A 16,051-nucleotide genomic window follows, 5' to 3' on the forward strand; every position below is an offset into this window, starting at 1 on the left:
CTGCACCTGAATTTAATAAAGCAGGTTACTGTGAGTGAAGCTGTTAGTACACACTGTCAGTGCACTTTGCTTTCATCAATCACAACATAGTTAGGGAAGATGTGTGTGTAAAAATATCACCACTACCCACATCTGCTTGCAAGTATTCTCTTCTAACTCGCACACCGCCACATTTTAGTGTCACTCCTGGAATTACAGCCAGTTCAGATTATAAAATCTTAGAACAGCAACAGACGAGAGAAGCAAGGCAACACAGCATTACTCTCTAGAGATAAGCCATGAAAAGTTCAGCTACATGAATATATTTGTAGCTGGTTGTCTTACTTTATCCGCCAAATAATCAGAAACAAGATCTGTGTCATGCCTGACTGACTAGTTACATATGTGCCCAAATGGGAGTACAGGAGGCAATAAACAACTTATAAATCAACATACAGGTCAAGAGTATCATTTACCAGCCAGTAACTTCCATGTTAATGCAAACAGAAGATGCAATTAGCATGTACATATTGTAAAATTGAAAAAACAAACAATCTCCCCTTGCCTCCCGCCCAGAAAAGCCTCATCATTTTTGACTGAAACACCACTGTCTCCACAGATCGCTTAGTGTTCCTTGTATTTGTTGTTCTTTAGCCAAAATAATTATTAAATAATAAGAATAAATAATAAATTAAAATAGATGTGCCAGAAAAACTGAACGTTATTTTGTTAATTCTAGGAGAACTTATTCTTGATTTAAGGTTTAAATGGTACTGTTATTCTAGAAGCAAAATATAAAGAGTAGAATTGTATAGCATTTAGATTAAATAATTATTTATTCCAAAATATATTCTGCTTCAAGAATATAGAGTATTTTTCAGCATTTAAGCCAACTACAAGAAGTAATTACTGTTTTAAAAAACATCAAGACAAACAGCACTGAAGTCTCTACTTACTGTCCGTCTATAAATACAAAATCTAATCAGATTAACATGGCTACCACTCTGAAACCTAATCAGAGAGTGGATTTCCAAATGACAACAGAAAAATAGCTCAACTCTAAAAAATACTCAGTTACTGGTCACCAACCAACCAGAGTGAAGAATCTCAAAAATACGTAGGGTCAAATTCTGCTTTCAGTTATACAAGTGTAATATGGGAGTAACTCCACTGATGTCAATAGAATTCATCTGGATTTACAAAGGGGAAAATCTGTCCCTTCAGGATCCTAAGCATATAATCAAATTTAAGTATGTATTATAATATTCACACATTCAAACAACAGTCAGCTCTAAGGATTCATAGTCTACTGAGGTTAATGGAGAATCTTTCCATTGACTTCAATGTGCTATGAATCAAGTCCTAAATGTGAGAAAGTATGTCTCAGCATTTCCCATGCAAAGCTCCATATATTAATGTTTTGGGAGGGCACCTTTGTAGTGGGATTTGGGATTGGATGGAGGGGGAGCTGCTCATCTCCATATCTAACTTGGTGTTTCCCCAACTACTTGCCAATTTTCCTGAGCACTTACCCAGGTTTCACACCCAGGTTCTGCGTCACCAAAAGACCAGAGGATAAGGCACAAAACTAAGGCTTTTATGAAGGGTGGCCTTCATGCTTTCTCTCATGCTGCCCCTCACTGCTTGTAAAAATATCATCTCAGCATCCACAAAACTATCTAATTATCTTCCTTCAAAGCCCTCCTTAAAACTCTTTGTCAATTAACAATTAGGCTGCTGGTGCACTGAGACCTATCATGCCAACCAATATTGTCTCATTATTCCCTCATAGTCCCCCATCAGGCTCTCTGTGTCAATCTGTTTTCTTTTGTTTTATACTTATATTCCAAGCTCTTTAGGGCAGGGACTCTTTTTGTTCTGTGTATGTACAGCACCAAGCACAATGGGGTCCTGGTCCGTGACTAGGACTCGTAGATACAATAGTAATACAAATAATTAATAATAAGTTGCTCCCTTTTTTATATACTATTCTCTTTTTCTTTTCAGGTACAGCAAGGAGACAGCCTCCATCTTGAAATGACCAGTGCAATGGGAGAAAACATCTCTTTTCCCAAGAGTCACAAGTGTCACTCCCTCCCAGACTATCCAAGCCTAGCAACTGGAGAGCAGAAACTGGAGCCCACATGATAACATGTTACATAAACTGTTAGGCCATTAGGCTGGCCTCAGACATCAAAGTTTAAATGCACTGAACTCATCTCTTAGCTTTTAAAAACATTTTGTATGGTTCTGGAACTTTGATTCATGCCACCACTCACAGTGTAGTTCACAAACTGAATAAAGTTCACGTGGAACGAATCTCTACCTCAATCTGTGTGGTGTTGTCATGTCCCTCGTCAAGTAGGAGGTCTGTGAAGCCCCCGGGTTCTGAGGAATCCTGCCCCATGCTGGCTCTGTTAGTATCAACTGATTTGAGAGACTCTGAGTGCCTTTTCCACCTGTGACTGTATAGATGTGAATCCACTTGTACGTTTTCTTCCACTCGAGGGGTGCTCTGAACAACTTCATAAAACACACCTGTTTGAAAAAAGAATAAACAATAATAATGTAGGGGACAGATTATTTATCAGTTGGGATCCAAGCAGCTTTTACAGCCAATCACTTTGTTTTATTGATCATAAAAGTAACAGTGCTAACAATTAAAAGGTCTGATTATTTCTTACAGAAGAGTCTTATAAAAATCAAATAAAAGTTGATAATCTTTCTATAGGTTCTTTAAACCATCCTGTTTAATTTAATACTATACTATATATCTGACATGAATTCTATAAAATGATTTGTAAAAATCTACAGAAAGAATATCATTTTATCAAATTCAAGAGATTTGAGCGATTTTTGTAGACCCCTACTAAATTCTACAGAGCACTGTTGTTTTCATCCCTGTCTATTTCATGGCTTAAGAAATGCCTTTCCATAACAGAAAGTTTGAAATTCTCCACGCTGATGCCTCCATCTACCTAAGTACCATCTCTTCTCAAACCAAACCAAAAATCTGAAACAAACAAAAACAATCACCCAATAAAAACATACCCCAGGCAGAGTTTTATTCACAAAAGGGAAGAGGAACCAGACATTCATGTCCACTAAGGGCTTCACTACGGCAACTGATTTTATGTGGAAGGCATTCAGATGCTATGGTGGCAATTTAAAAACCTTATGATAGATATTAAATACTGCAGACTTCCCCATAATACCTGTTTCAGCATAAAAAGCAAATATTGCTTGCTGTCATACTAGTGATATTAGTTAGTAGTGATAAATGCTAATGACATATGAAGTGTATCGAGACTGACAATGCCATTAGCACAAATATGTAGTCTCATTAGATACATTTTATCCCTGTCCTTTCGGGCTTTACAAGTAAATTTATTCTCTTGCTGTGTGAACAAAAACACCATCAAAAACCCTTAAGCAATTTCCACTTTGCTCAACCCAACAGACAATAAAAAATGCATTTGTTAATTCACAATAACTGTATTTAATTTATAACAATACTTAGCATTTATATTTTGCTGTATGTCTTCAAAGGCCTATCTGTATTGATATTAAGTAATTAATCTTTACAAAACCAATGTGAGGTAGGTAAGTAACATTATCCCCATTTTCTGGATGGAAGAACTGGCAAAGAATCTTTATGATTTATTAAAATACAACATAACAGTGCTGTAAAATTACATGGTACTTTACAAACATCAATTAAGGCACACTCCATGCCCAAAGAGAAGCTAGACTAGAATTCTGATTCCCAATCGCATGCTTAGTCCATTAGACGTTACTATCATATTAACACTACAAAGAAACAAAATATTTTCTCAATGCTGCAAAACTTCTCTTTTATGAACAAAGGATGACTCACCCAAGTAAGACCTTGCAGAACTGGACCCAACATTTGGATTGCTTAAATAATAGTTGTATTTGCATGGCATTGCATAATTGACCAGGTGCAATGTGGGGTGTTTTTTCATATTCCTCTGAAATATCTGATATAGTGGCAGGATTCATGAGGCTCGGGAGGCAGGATATAGGAGTAGGAGAATCACAGTCCCAGACCCCTGGATCATATTATCTCTACACACCATCAGAAGCAAGAGTTTCAGTATTCTGCATTGCCCTGCAGGAGATCAGATTTGGCCCTTATCCCCAGTATTGTCCCCCATGGAACATGCAGGTAGGAGTGCTGTGGGTGCAATGTATCCAGCCTCCCAGGGAGACGAAGGGTCTCTGAATACTCAGTAGTGACCCTCCATCTGATTAAAGGGGCAGGATCCATAAGGGTCCTCAAGGGAAGAGGTACAGTAGAGATAAAGGTGGGGAAATGATTTTCGGATGCTGAAAAATAAGTTAGTCAAATAGTTTCTATCGCTCTTTTCCCTTGCAGTAACTCTCTGAGTTAAGCAAAATGGCATTTCCAAAGTCCTAATAGGTAATCTTCCTGCTGACACTTTAGATGAAGTGAACAGAAAACTAGCATTCAGAAGGTTAAATGAGCAATAAGGAATTCCTGCATTTTGGCATGTAAGGAAATTGGGGATGGGGATGGATCGACCAGCCATCACCTCTTGCAGAGCAGAGTCAGTTGCAATAGTGACAAATGCTATGACAGACTTCAGGCTGCTGTATAGGCTATTTTGGGACACTAGCCAATAAGATGCTAAGCTCCTCCTCCAACCTGTTTGATCACCCTCATCTCCCTGGAAATTAATGTGAGCTGAAGGTGGTCATCCCCTGAAATAATCTGGCCTTTAATGGCCATTCTTAAAGCAGAATAAATAGTCTCAGGCCCTAGCTGTCTCCAGAAACCAACTAATCCCATTGCTTTCTTTTAGGCACTGTGTTTCTTTTAGGCACTGTGTTTTCTGAAAGGCCTAAAACACTCTTCAATAAACTGCTTCAGTTTTCCTTGTTTTATCTAGCAATTGGCTGCCAGAGACAGAGGGACTGCTCAGTAGCTGAACTGACCCGTTTGCTCAGAAAGCTTTATCAACTGCCAGTCACAAATCCATTCAAAGCTACCATACCTGCTTCACCTAAGAGAAGCTCATCAGAATGTTAAGGGATAATAGAGCCTCAGGTCACACAGTGCTGACAAATATAACAGATTCAATCAAAGATGTGTTTAGTGCCTGCAATACAAATCAGTGACAGTATGACTGAAAACACCAAGTTACTATATTTGTAAGCAACCTTATTTGATAACAGACACCTGGAGAGAAAAGCAGGGGTATGTACACACACAAACACCCATAATTACACTGTGTCAAAAATCACATTCAGTACAATTATATCAGGTTATTAATATAACAATTGAACTTAGCATGGCCCTTTTTCACAGGCCAAATAATGAAGTGGGTAAATGTACAGTTTCCTATTTGAAAGTCCAGGTTCAAACATAAGTTAGGCCTGGTTTTCACTCTTTTTGTACAGATTTAATTATTTTGGTTAAGGCTATGATTTTCTACTTAAATAGTAAGTACTCCTAGCTCAGGGCTACACTACAGACTTCTGCCACCATAGCTGCGTCAGTCAGAGGTGTGAAAAGCTGTGATCCCTGACCAATGCAGTTATGCGAGTAGAAGCCCCTAGTGCAGACACGTTATATTGGTAAAGCTGCACTTTTACCAGTATAGCTTGTTTTGCTTGTGGAGGGTGGGTTTATTACATTGGTACTAGAAGTGCAATGGCAATATAGTATACTAGTATTTCTATACTGGTAAAGCACTCCTAGTGTACATACAGCCCTAGTGTGGACACAGTTATGATGACACAAAGGAGCCTTCCACAGGTATAGCTTATTCTTCCCTTCAATAATAAGCTATACAGGTATAAAGCCAACAGTACACATCAATATAACTGTGTCCAGTCTCTAGCTCTGACAGTATAGTTGAAGCACTACAATTGTGTGTGTGTAGATATGACCTTAGGCATGAAGTCAGTCTTGTGATCTCTCAACTTCACCTGTAAAAGCTGTTTGTTCACATTACAAAACTACTGCAGAATTCAACAGGATTGATCCAGGATTGGCAGAATAGGGAAAATGCAGGTTAAGTCTGAGGTGAAATAGCAGAGCTATACTATGGAGTTTCTCAGCCCCTGCCTGTACTTATTACTGTTTCTAAATATTGCTATATCACATTTCTATATGTGATAAGTCCACCAAATTATTTCAATGTTTGTTCTAAAACAACAGCCAAAAATTAAGAAGGGCCCTTTCTAACCAAATCAGCAAAACAGCTTCCCCTTCATGAATCTCCAGTCTTGAGGAAATGACAAATACAGCATCACTTTCTTGAAGTCGGATGAACAGATTGTTTTCTGTCCACTATATGTAAATGTAAAGTTAATTAATCACTGATGGAAATCAATTAGATCAGTGACAGTGTCTTCTAACTTCTGAAGTCAGACAACTCAGAAAAAATAAATGTGCAGAGCCGTAGAAATGCAGCTCTTTCCCAGGTGAAAACTATTTCACTTTTCTTTGTGAACTCAGCCAATGAATCACTGATGCAAAGAACAGCGGTTTACAGAAAATGTAACAAAGTGTTTTACTGTTACCATTTAAATCTCGGTGTTTTCATCCAATTAGCCTGCAGAGGAATACGTAATTCAATTCAAATGGAACACTGGTGTGACACTGGCAAATTAGGTGCCAGCTCATGCCATGGTCACTGGCCCTTACTAACACTGACATGTGTAGCTGGAAGCCAGTCTGGCTTGCCTGTATGCTAGTAGTATCAAAATAGATATTAGAGTTATAAGTAGCGTTACCAGGTGTCTGGTTTTCAGCTGGAACGCCAGGACAAAAAGGGACCCTGGCAGCTCTGGTCAGCACAGCTGACCGGGCCACTAAAAGTCCAGTTGGTGGCTCAGCACGGCTAAAAGGCATACTCCCTGCCGACTCTGGCTCTGCGTGGTTCTCAGAAGTGGCCCTGTCTCGTATGCACCCCTACTCTGAACCTTAGCGTCCAAAAGATGGGGTACCAGCATGAATTCCTCTAAGCTTAATTACTAGCTTAGATCTTGTAGCGCTGCCACCAACCAGGACTTGCAGTGCCTGGTACACTCTGGTCCCCCCAAAATCTTCCCAGGGGACCCCAAGACCCAGACCCCTTGGATCCTAAAACAAGGAGGAACTGACTATCCCCCTCCTTCCCCCCCCACCTTAGACTTTCCCTCCCTGGGTCGTCTGGAGAGGCTTCACCAAGTCACTGGTGAAACAAGATCCAAATTCCTTGAATCTTAACACAAAGGAAAATAAACCCTTCCCCCACCGTGTCCTCTCCCAGGCTTTCCCTCCCTGGGCTATCTGGAGAGAGAGACAGATTCAAGCTCCGTGAATTTAAAACAAAGGGAAATTCGCCTTCCTCCCCCCCTTTCCTTTCCCCCCACCACTCCCTGGTGAGTTTAAACTCAGTTCTCTTGAGCCTTAACAAGGGGGGAAAAAATCAATCAGGTTTTTTTAAAAGAAAAGCTTTTAATAAAAGAAAGAGTAAAAATTGTTTCTGTAAAATCAAGATGGAAGATGTTACAGGATCTTTCAGCTTATAGACACCAGGGAGAATCCTCCCCCCAGCACAAATACAAGTTGCAACAGAGATACAATCCTTCCAGCAAAATACACATTTGCAAATAAAGAAAACAAAAGAAGACTAAATCGCATTTCTAACTGGTACTTACTAAACTGAACAGAAGATTGGAGAGTCTGTATACCTGTATGGTCCCTCTTAGATCCCTGAGAGAACAGAGAACAATGAAAGCAGCACAAAACAAAGACTTCCCTCCACTACGATTTGAAAGTATCTTGTCTCCTGATTGGTCCTCTGGTCAGGTGTTAGCCAGGTTTACTGGACTTGTTAACCCTTTACTATCTGTTTATGACAGGCCCCTAAGAGCAGGGACAGTCAGGCAGCTCCGTGCGCTGCCCCTGCCTGCAAGTGCCACCCCCACAGCTCTCGTTGGCCATGGTTCATTTTGTGAAGAACCCACAGAGAAAGAAGACTGCAATGATTCTAGTTTAACCTTTGTTCACAAAAGAAAAGCTCCAATAAACTTAGTTACCATATATGATAAAAACACACCACAGTGCCTTTCAGCTACTATTACTGATCATAGAATCATAAAATCAAAGAAATGAAGGGACCTTGATAGGTTACCTAGTACAGTCCCCACCACTGAGGCAGAACTAACTATTATCGAGCCCAGCATTTCTCAAATGCATGTGGCCACCAGGGACTTTTCTTACGGCCACAGCCTCCTGGGTGGTGACTGGGGGCAGGAGGCAAAGCAGCAGCCCCGTCCCCGCAGGGCCACCAGCAGTGGTTGGGCCTTGCCCACTTCTGGTGACCCAAAAGCTGGAGGAGCAGACAGTCAGTGAGTTCCCCACCTTCCCAGGACCAGTGGTCAGGCTTCATTCAGCCCTTGTGTGGTGGGTGGCAGGTCTTAAAAAACCAAACAACCAAAAAAGCAAAAGACACAAGATAAAGGACAAGAATGTTCAAAACACCTTATTTGTGTTTCTATTCTGTTTAGGTCCAGCAAAGAATAGAGACAACTACATAGTATTTTTATTATTGAGTCTACAAAACAAAATTCCTACATAAATAAGTTATAATGACTGGGACATGTATATGTGCATATTTATTTTTTCCCCTAAAGTTAATCAAGTATTTTAGGAAAAATTGTCAGAGCAGTCACCAGCAAGAGTTTGTGGCCTCACTTTGAGGCCATCAAAAAATCTGTTGGGAGAACCACTGATCTAGATCGTCCCCGACAGGTGTTTGTCTAACCTGTTTTTAGAAACCTGAAATGATGGGGATTCCACAATGTCCCTAGGCAATTTATTCCCATGATTAACTACCCTGACAGTTACGAAGTTTTTTGTAATATTGAACCTAAATCTCCCTTGGTGTAATATAAGCCCATTACCTGATACAGGAATGGGGCCACTAGTCTTAATACAAAACAATTAGTCAAAAGAAACATTCCAACAGAGAGATTTACTCTTCCTTTGTTACAGATTTCATCTGTTTCAAACTGCTTTGAGTCTGTTATGTCCTCTTCTTCACTTCATAAATTATTGGTCTTTGGTGGCATGAAGGAAATTCTAAATACAACTGTATGATTCCTCGAACCTATTTCCCTGGATGAAAGAGTCCACCATAAAAAGGAGAAAGACTAAAACAAATTCAGACAAAGTTTAAGAGAAAGAGAAGTAGTTAATTGATCCTCATTAAATTAAGGACTCATTAAATAATCAATATTGTTGAAGAGGGCAGCTTCTCCCTCCTGTCCCCACTTTCCTCTCCCTCTTTCCTAGCATACAGAGAGATCAGATTTGCATTCTAGAATCTAGGGGTGGTTAACAGAATTACTGAATTAACTAATCTCAACCTGAACAGGGAAAATCAGTATTTTCTTATTGTGCTGAACAGAGTTGTACTTTCCTCTAGATATTGTATTTCTAGTAGTCCATTATCTGGTCCACAGTGTACATCTGGTCTACATGAATGCTTGCATTCCACACAAGGATTTCATTTGCATTTCTCCAGTGGTACAATGGACTTTTCTGATACTGTTGATCCCCCAGACATTCAAGAGTACAGTTTATGATGGATGCCATTTGCATATACAGTCAGAAGAAAGCATGTCAGTAGTATTCTCAAAATAATTTTACATTTTGTCCCTCATCTCACAATTCATAGTTTTAGTGTGGCTACTGTTTTAACCTGTCTTTTCTTGTGAGTTATCAGAGAACAGCACAGAAAAGCAGAAAATTAACATGTTTTAGATCAGACGGCTTTTGTATTATTAGTTGTAGTAATAATGGCAAAAAAGTTATGCTAATTTCTGTCTTTTTAATCATAACATTACTACCATGCAGTTAAAATTAAACCATGGGTGTCATTCTGTGTGTTTGCCTAAATGCTACACCATTATCAGACTGAGGGAAAAAAACAAAACTGACCTGTTACAAAAACCAGAACTATCCATCTAATATTCTATTTATACACACTTCTCATTTTCTCAGTCTGGATCTGAGGTCTTTCCAGAGAATGCTAATACTAACTTTACCTTATTTAAACTCATTGTACATATATTGACAAATACTTTTTTGTCCAGTCAATTACTGGATTATAAAATGTTTGCCAAGATCAGACACTAACATTTAATGAAGCTCACTACAGTACGTTCACATCAGACTCATAACTTGAAAGGCAGCCTGTTAGGTTTGGGGTTTTTTTCCCCCTTAAAGTATCTCATAAAACTACACCTAAAAACAAGTGCCTGCCCAGGAATGGGGTAAAACCTCTTCGTGGGGGTTCTTCACTCATCGTTACAGCATACTGCGGGCTCTTATAGGGGAAAAAAAATCAACACTTCACTTCATTAGGCTGGCAGATTTGTGATGATATAAAAACCATCTAGCATTATTAATTCTCAATTTCATAGAGGCAATAAAACAAGGTGGGAATGAGACTGAATTTTGCAGACAGAATATTAGGACCAGTTTCCATGAGGGGACTCTGAAGAAAAGCAAACCAAAATCAGCTATTTATACAACTTTAATGTGCATATATTTGGAAGCTGTCATAACCTTAGTCCCAGATTTGGACCTTAGCGTCCAAAATATGGGGGTTAGCATGAAAACCTCCAAGCTTAGCTACCAGCTTGGACCTGGTACTTGCTGCCACCACCCAAAAAATTAGAGTGTTTTGGGCACTCTGGTCCCCCTGAAAAACCTTCCCTGGGGACCCCAAGACCCAAATCCCTTGAGTCTCAAAACAGAGGGAAATAATCCTTTTTCCCTTCCCCCCTCCAGGTGCTCCTGGAGAGATACACAGACACAAGCTCTGTGAATCCAAACAGAGTGACTCCCCCTCTCTGTTCCCAATCCTGGAAACAAAAAGTACTTTCCTATTCCCCCAGAGGGAATGCAAAATCAGGCTAGCAAATCCAACACACACAGATCTCCCCCCCTGATTTCTTCCTCCCACCAATTCCCTGGTGAGTACAGACTCAATTTCCCTGAAGTAAAGAAAAACTCCAACAGGTCTTAAAAGAAAGCTTTATATAAAAAGAAAGAAAAATACATACAAATGGTCTCTCTGTATTTAGGTGACGAAATACAGGGTCGATTGCTTAAAAGAATATTGAATAAACAGCCTTATTCAAAAAGAATACAAATCAAAGCACTCCAGCACTTATATTCATGCAAATACCAAAGAAAAGAAACCATATAACTTACTATCTGATCTCTTTGTCCTTACACTTAGAAACAGAAGATTAGAAAGTAGAAACTACTTCTCCAAAGCTCAGAGAAAGCAGGCAGACAGAAAACAAAGACTCAGACACAAACTTCCCTCCACCCAAAGTTGAAAAAATCCGGTTTCCTGATTGGTCCTCTGGTCAGGTGCTCCAGGTGAAAGAGACATTAACCCTTAGCTATCTGTTTATGACAGAAGCCCCCTTGTATTAGTGTGCAAGGAGAAGACCACAAAGAATCTGTGATATTCCAAACTATGCCAGTTTGGCTAGTTTCTGATCTTCCTAGCAGGTAATGGTAAAAGCAGCCCTGGTGGAGCAGTTCTGTTCAGTTTTAGCTTGAGGGAAAGCCAAAGGCTAAAAGAGATGCAAGTATACTGCTTAACTGGTGGATTAGCTAACCATAGTGTTAGACACTGGCTTCTTTGTAGAATGCAGAGGCTAAGCTTGTTAATTCCACTGCCACTGGTCTGGCCAAGATACTTTTGTTCTCAATATGCCTGTCAGGCTCAGTAATATTGGAGTTTGGAGGGTAATTGGTTTCATGGGCAGCCTTGTCAGACCGCAACTGTGAGCCCTCCAACTCCCTGACTCAATGTCATACCCACACTGAAGATAAGATCTGACAGCATGAGCCAAGAAATACAGAAGAGAAAAGAAAACTGAGTTAAAAATGACAATTTAAATGGAAAAGAAACACAATCCAGGATTTAAATCCAAACAATTCTGCACTGTGCCTTTTCTTGATAATAGTTCCCAGATTGTCCGTACTACAGCATAAATTAGGGAACAAAGGTGGTACAAATTAGTGTAACAAAAAAATCCATATTATCCACACCACAGGTGTCCCACACCACCCCTGACATGGGAGAACATCTATGACCATCTTTTTAGCAAATTAGTGCCTAAATATGGACAAACTCCTGAGGTAAATAAATCCAGTGGTAATACTACTAATTAGAATGTACATAACCCTTAATACCTAAAGACAAGACCATGGAACCTGGCCCTAGGGTGGATAAAAAGTTACATACTGATGTTGGCTCTGTCATCTTTTGTTTCACTGTCAATAGTAAAAAAGGATGTAGTTTGTGGCCTTAGCTGTTTCACAAAAACTCAGCATACTGGAAAGGAGAAAACAAATGAGATTGCCCAAAAGTTTGCAGTGGGCAATACAATAGTATCACCATGAAAAAAGCTACACATCTTTGCTGCATCTGCGGACAGAAGGCCTGGTTTTCAAAGAAGGAAAAATTCAGTTTTAAGATAACTTGTGATTTACTTCAAACCAACGTGAAGATGCACACACTGATTTTGGACACAATTTAAAAATAAAAACCTCTCAATTTTCATTACGAATTAAATGAAAGGTTTTTTTTTCAGCAAATGAAGGGTGAAAAAAGTGTCAGTTTGAAATAGTGGCATAGAACTTGGCAACATTATGTCAGCTATTATGGAATGTATTGATTTTTTTAGGCATTGATTAATTTAATAAAAAGTGAAGGTTTAGCATCTGAACACACCATACAGTGCTGATAAGACAGGCTCTTCATGGATCCTCTGCTAAGACTAAAGAAAAATGGCACTTTCAACCAAGAGACCTGTTCCAACATTTAAGAGAAATAAAGTTTGTCTCACTGTGCTCATGCCGTGGGTTCCTGCTTAAATTGGCTATGGGAGAGAAATATCTAAAACCTTAGCGCTTTAAAATTATTAACATGTTTATTGCAAGAAGTGTCTATTTAGCCAGGCTTTTTTATTATGGTTTTTTCTGTAGAGAGGGGTTGGTCAGAGGCACAGGGATGATATTGACTTTTCTAAGGGAGAGGAGCTGGGGCTTCTTTTCAGTGTCTTTATCTTTTGTTAGCACCGCTACATTATCCATAAAATTTCCCCATATAAAAGGAACACCCAAATGTCTGATTAGGACAGCTTTATGGCACAAAAGTGATTCTATTAGGGCCAAGGACCTGGCCTTGAGTCCTTAGAATTTCATCTAAATACCACAAGCATGTGAACATTTACACTTCTCTGAGGCAGAATTCAAGTAAAATATAACAAGACTTTTACACAAATTAAATTGTCACTCTGCAGTGAATCATTAAGTTTATAAAAGCAACTGACAGAAGTTGCAGAGGCACTTGATGGACCAAAGGCTGATGACATTACTGCTGCACTCCCAGGCCTGGGCTACACTAGCAGGGGGGTTCGAACTAACCTGGCCGTCCTCACGGCGGCGAGTTGACTGCTACAGCTCCCCCGTCGACTCCGCTTACTCCTCCTGCCGAGGTGAGTACAGGCATTGATTAACAGATCGATTTATCGCATCCAGATACATCGACCACTATCCGCTGATCCGGCGGGTAGTATCGCCATATGCCCAGTGAAGTATGGTTTGATCTAATTAACACCAAATGACTTACACAAGGACAAAACTAAAAAGTGATTCAGAAAAACTAGAAACGTATTACTTAGCAACATGACAGATCTGAAAGTCAAAGATTCTACAGATTGATTCTAGAACAGGAAGAGGCTGGAATGCAACATGACAGATCTGAAAGTCAAAGGTTCTACAGATTGATTCTAGAACAGGAAGAGGTTGGAATGTGACTGGTGTGCTATAAGCCTGAGTTACTTCATTTTCTTATAGGCAATGTTGTTGTAGCCATGTTGGTTCCAGGATATTAGAGTGACAAGGGCGGGGTGAAGTAATATCTTTTTTTGGACCAGCTTCTATTGGTGAGAAAGACAAGCTTTTGAGTTTACACAGAGCTCCTCTTCAGGTCTGGGAAATTTACTCAGAGTATCACTGCTAAATACAGGATAGAACACACCGTTTAACATAAATAGTTAAAACATATTTCAAGGGACTATTCAAGGTGAAGTGGTCAGTTAACACCCTTCCACTCATAGGAGGGAAAAGAGGAGGAAAAAATGGGAGAGGCCAGGTTTAGTTGGTTATAGATTATTGTAATAAGTCATAAATCCAATGTCTTTATTCAGTCCATGACTTTTAGTATCTAGCAAAGTTATGAATGTAAACTCTGAGTCTTGTCTTTTGAAGGCATTGTGCAGGTTTTCTTTGAGGATGAGGACTGAGTAGTCAGATATAGGGTGATTGTTTTGTACAAAGTGTTCACTCATGAGTGATATGGTGCTTTTGTCTTTTACTATTTCCTATATTAGTTAATTCGAGATCCAGAGGTCTGACATGTCTGTGAGTACATTTCCCAGACCTGAAGACAAGCTTTGTGTAAGCTCAAAAGCTTATCTCTCTCACCAACAGAAGTTGGTCCAATAAAAAAATATTACCTCACCCACTTTGTCTCTTCATTCCTTATAGCAGAGGTGGGCAAATTATGGCCTGTGGCCCACATCCAGCCCATGGGAACCTCCTGCCCGGCTCTGGGAGGCTAGCCCCTGGCCCCTCCCCCGCTGTTACTCCTCCCCCACAGCCTCAGTACGCTGTGCCACCAGCGCCATGCTCCGGGCAGCTGGGCAGCACAGCTGCAGAGCCTGGCCTGACCTGGTGCTCTGTGGCATGGCTGGCTCCAGCCAGGCAGTGTGGCTGTAGTGCCGCCAGCCACCGGTGCTCCAGGCAGCACGGTAAGAGGGCAAGGAGAAGGTGATGTTGGATAGAGGGCAGGGGAGTTCAGGGTGGTGTTCAGGGGGCAGGGGTGTAGATAGAGGTCGGGGCAGTCAGAGGGCGGGGAACAGGGAGGTTGAATGGGTGCACAGGTTCTGGGGGCAGTAAGGAAGGTGGGGGGGATAGATGGGGTGGCAGGAGGCAATTAGGGCCGGAGTTCCAGGGGCGGTCAGGGAGAAAGTGTGGTTGGATGGGGCAGGGATCTAAGGGGGGGGGCCATCAGGAATAAAAGGAGGGCTTGGGTGGGGCGGCGCGGGGGCACTCAGGGGCTGGAGTTTCGGGGGCTGGTTAGGGGACAGGGAGAGGGGGGTAGATGGGGTAGGGGTCCCGTGGGGGGCATCAGGGGCCAAAAAGCAGGGGGAGGTCAGATGGGGGGCAGGGGCCGGTCCAAGCCTAGCTGTTTGGGGACGCACAGCCTCCCCTAACTAGCCCTCCATACAATTTTTGCAATGCGATGTGGCCCTCAAGCCAAAAAGTTTCCCCGCTCCTGCCTTATAGCATTTAAATCTGAAGATCACGACTTCTACTCAAAATGTGGGTTTGCAAAGGAGGCTGTAAAACGTCCATACAAATTGTGTTTATTGTTTCTTCCTTATCCACGGCTTTGTTAACATTCTCTAACAATCCTATTAGTTTGGAGAGACATGATTTTCCATTACAAAACCCACAAGCACACTGGGGAGTGGGCGGGGGTGCAGCAGGCCACAGGGCCTGCCCTCACACAACAGCTACTGATAACACAGAACAGGATGTGTGGTAAAGCAGAGGGGTGGGACACTGAGAGCAACTCTTGGCTCAGTAAGTGTTTGGATTTATGGATACTTACAAAAACTCCAAGTAGTCTAAGGTTTTCTATCACTACTTATTTTTTCATCATTTTTGCAATATCAGGAAAGATTTGTAACATGCAAGTATCAGTACTGATCCACTGGTCGCTGAAGAACCCACAATGCATCAAAAAGCACCCAGATGAAACTTCAGTAGTAAAGGGTTTAGTGGGCCCAAGATTACTTATTGATTTAGGGGAAAATGTCAAATGTTGGCAACTATCTTTTAGACCTCCTGGGCTGGATTTGAAGCTGTTTATGGAAAACAGGTTCTGCAGCATACCAATATATATTCCCTGAGTAATCCACTCTCCAGTTG

The 16,051-nt window shown here is 40.8% G+C and overlaps 1 protein-coding gene across 1 annotated transcript in view; it reads right to left on the reverse strand.

The window, feature by feature from the left end:
• The window catches only part of PLXDC2 (plexin domain containing 2), a 409,324-nt gene that overhangs the window by 222,626 nt on the left and 170,647 nt on the right, over positions 1-16,051 (reverse strand). Inside the window, exon 2 of the mRNA XM_050939575.1 lies at positions 2,306-2,517. Coding sequence (XP_050795532.1) covers positions 2,306-2,517 — 212 coding nt within the window. The remainder of the gene's footprint in view (positions 1-2,305; positions 2,518-16,051) is intronic.

Source organism: Gopherus flavomarginatus, chromosome 2 (assembly GCF_025201925.1).
Source record: "Gopherus flavomarginatus isolate rGopFla2 chromosome 2, rGopFla2.mat.asm, whole genome shotgun sequence".
NCBI classification, from domain to species: domain Eukaryota; kingdom Metazoa; phylum Chordata; order Testudines; family Testudinidae; genus Gopherus; species Gopherus flavomarginatus.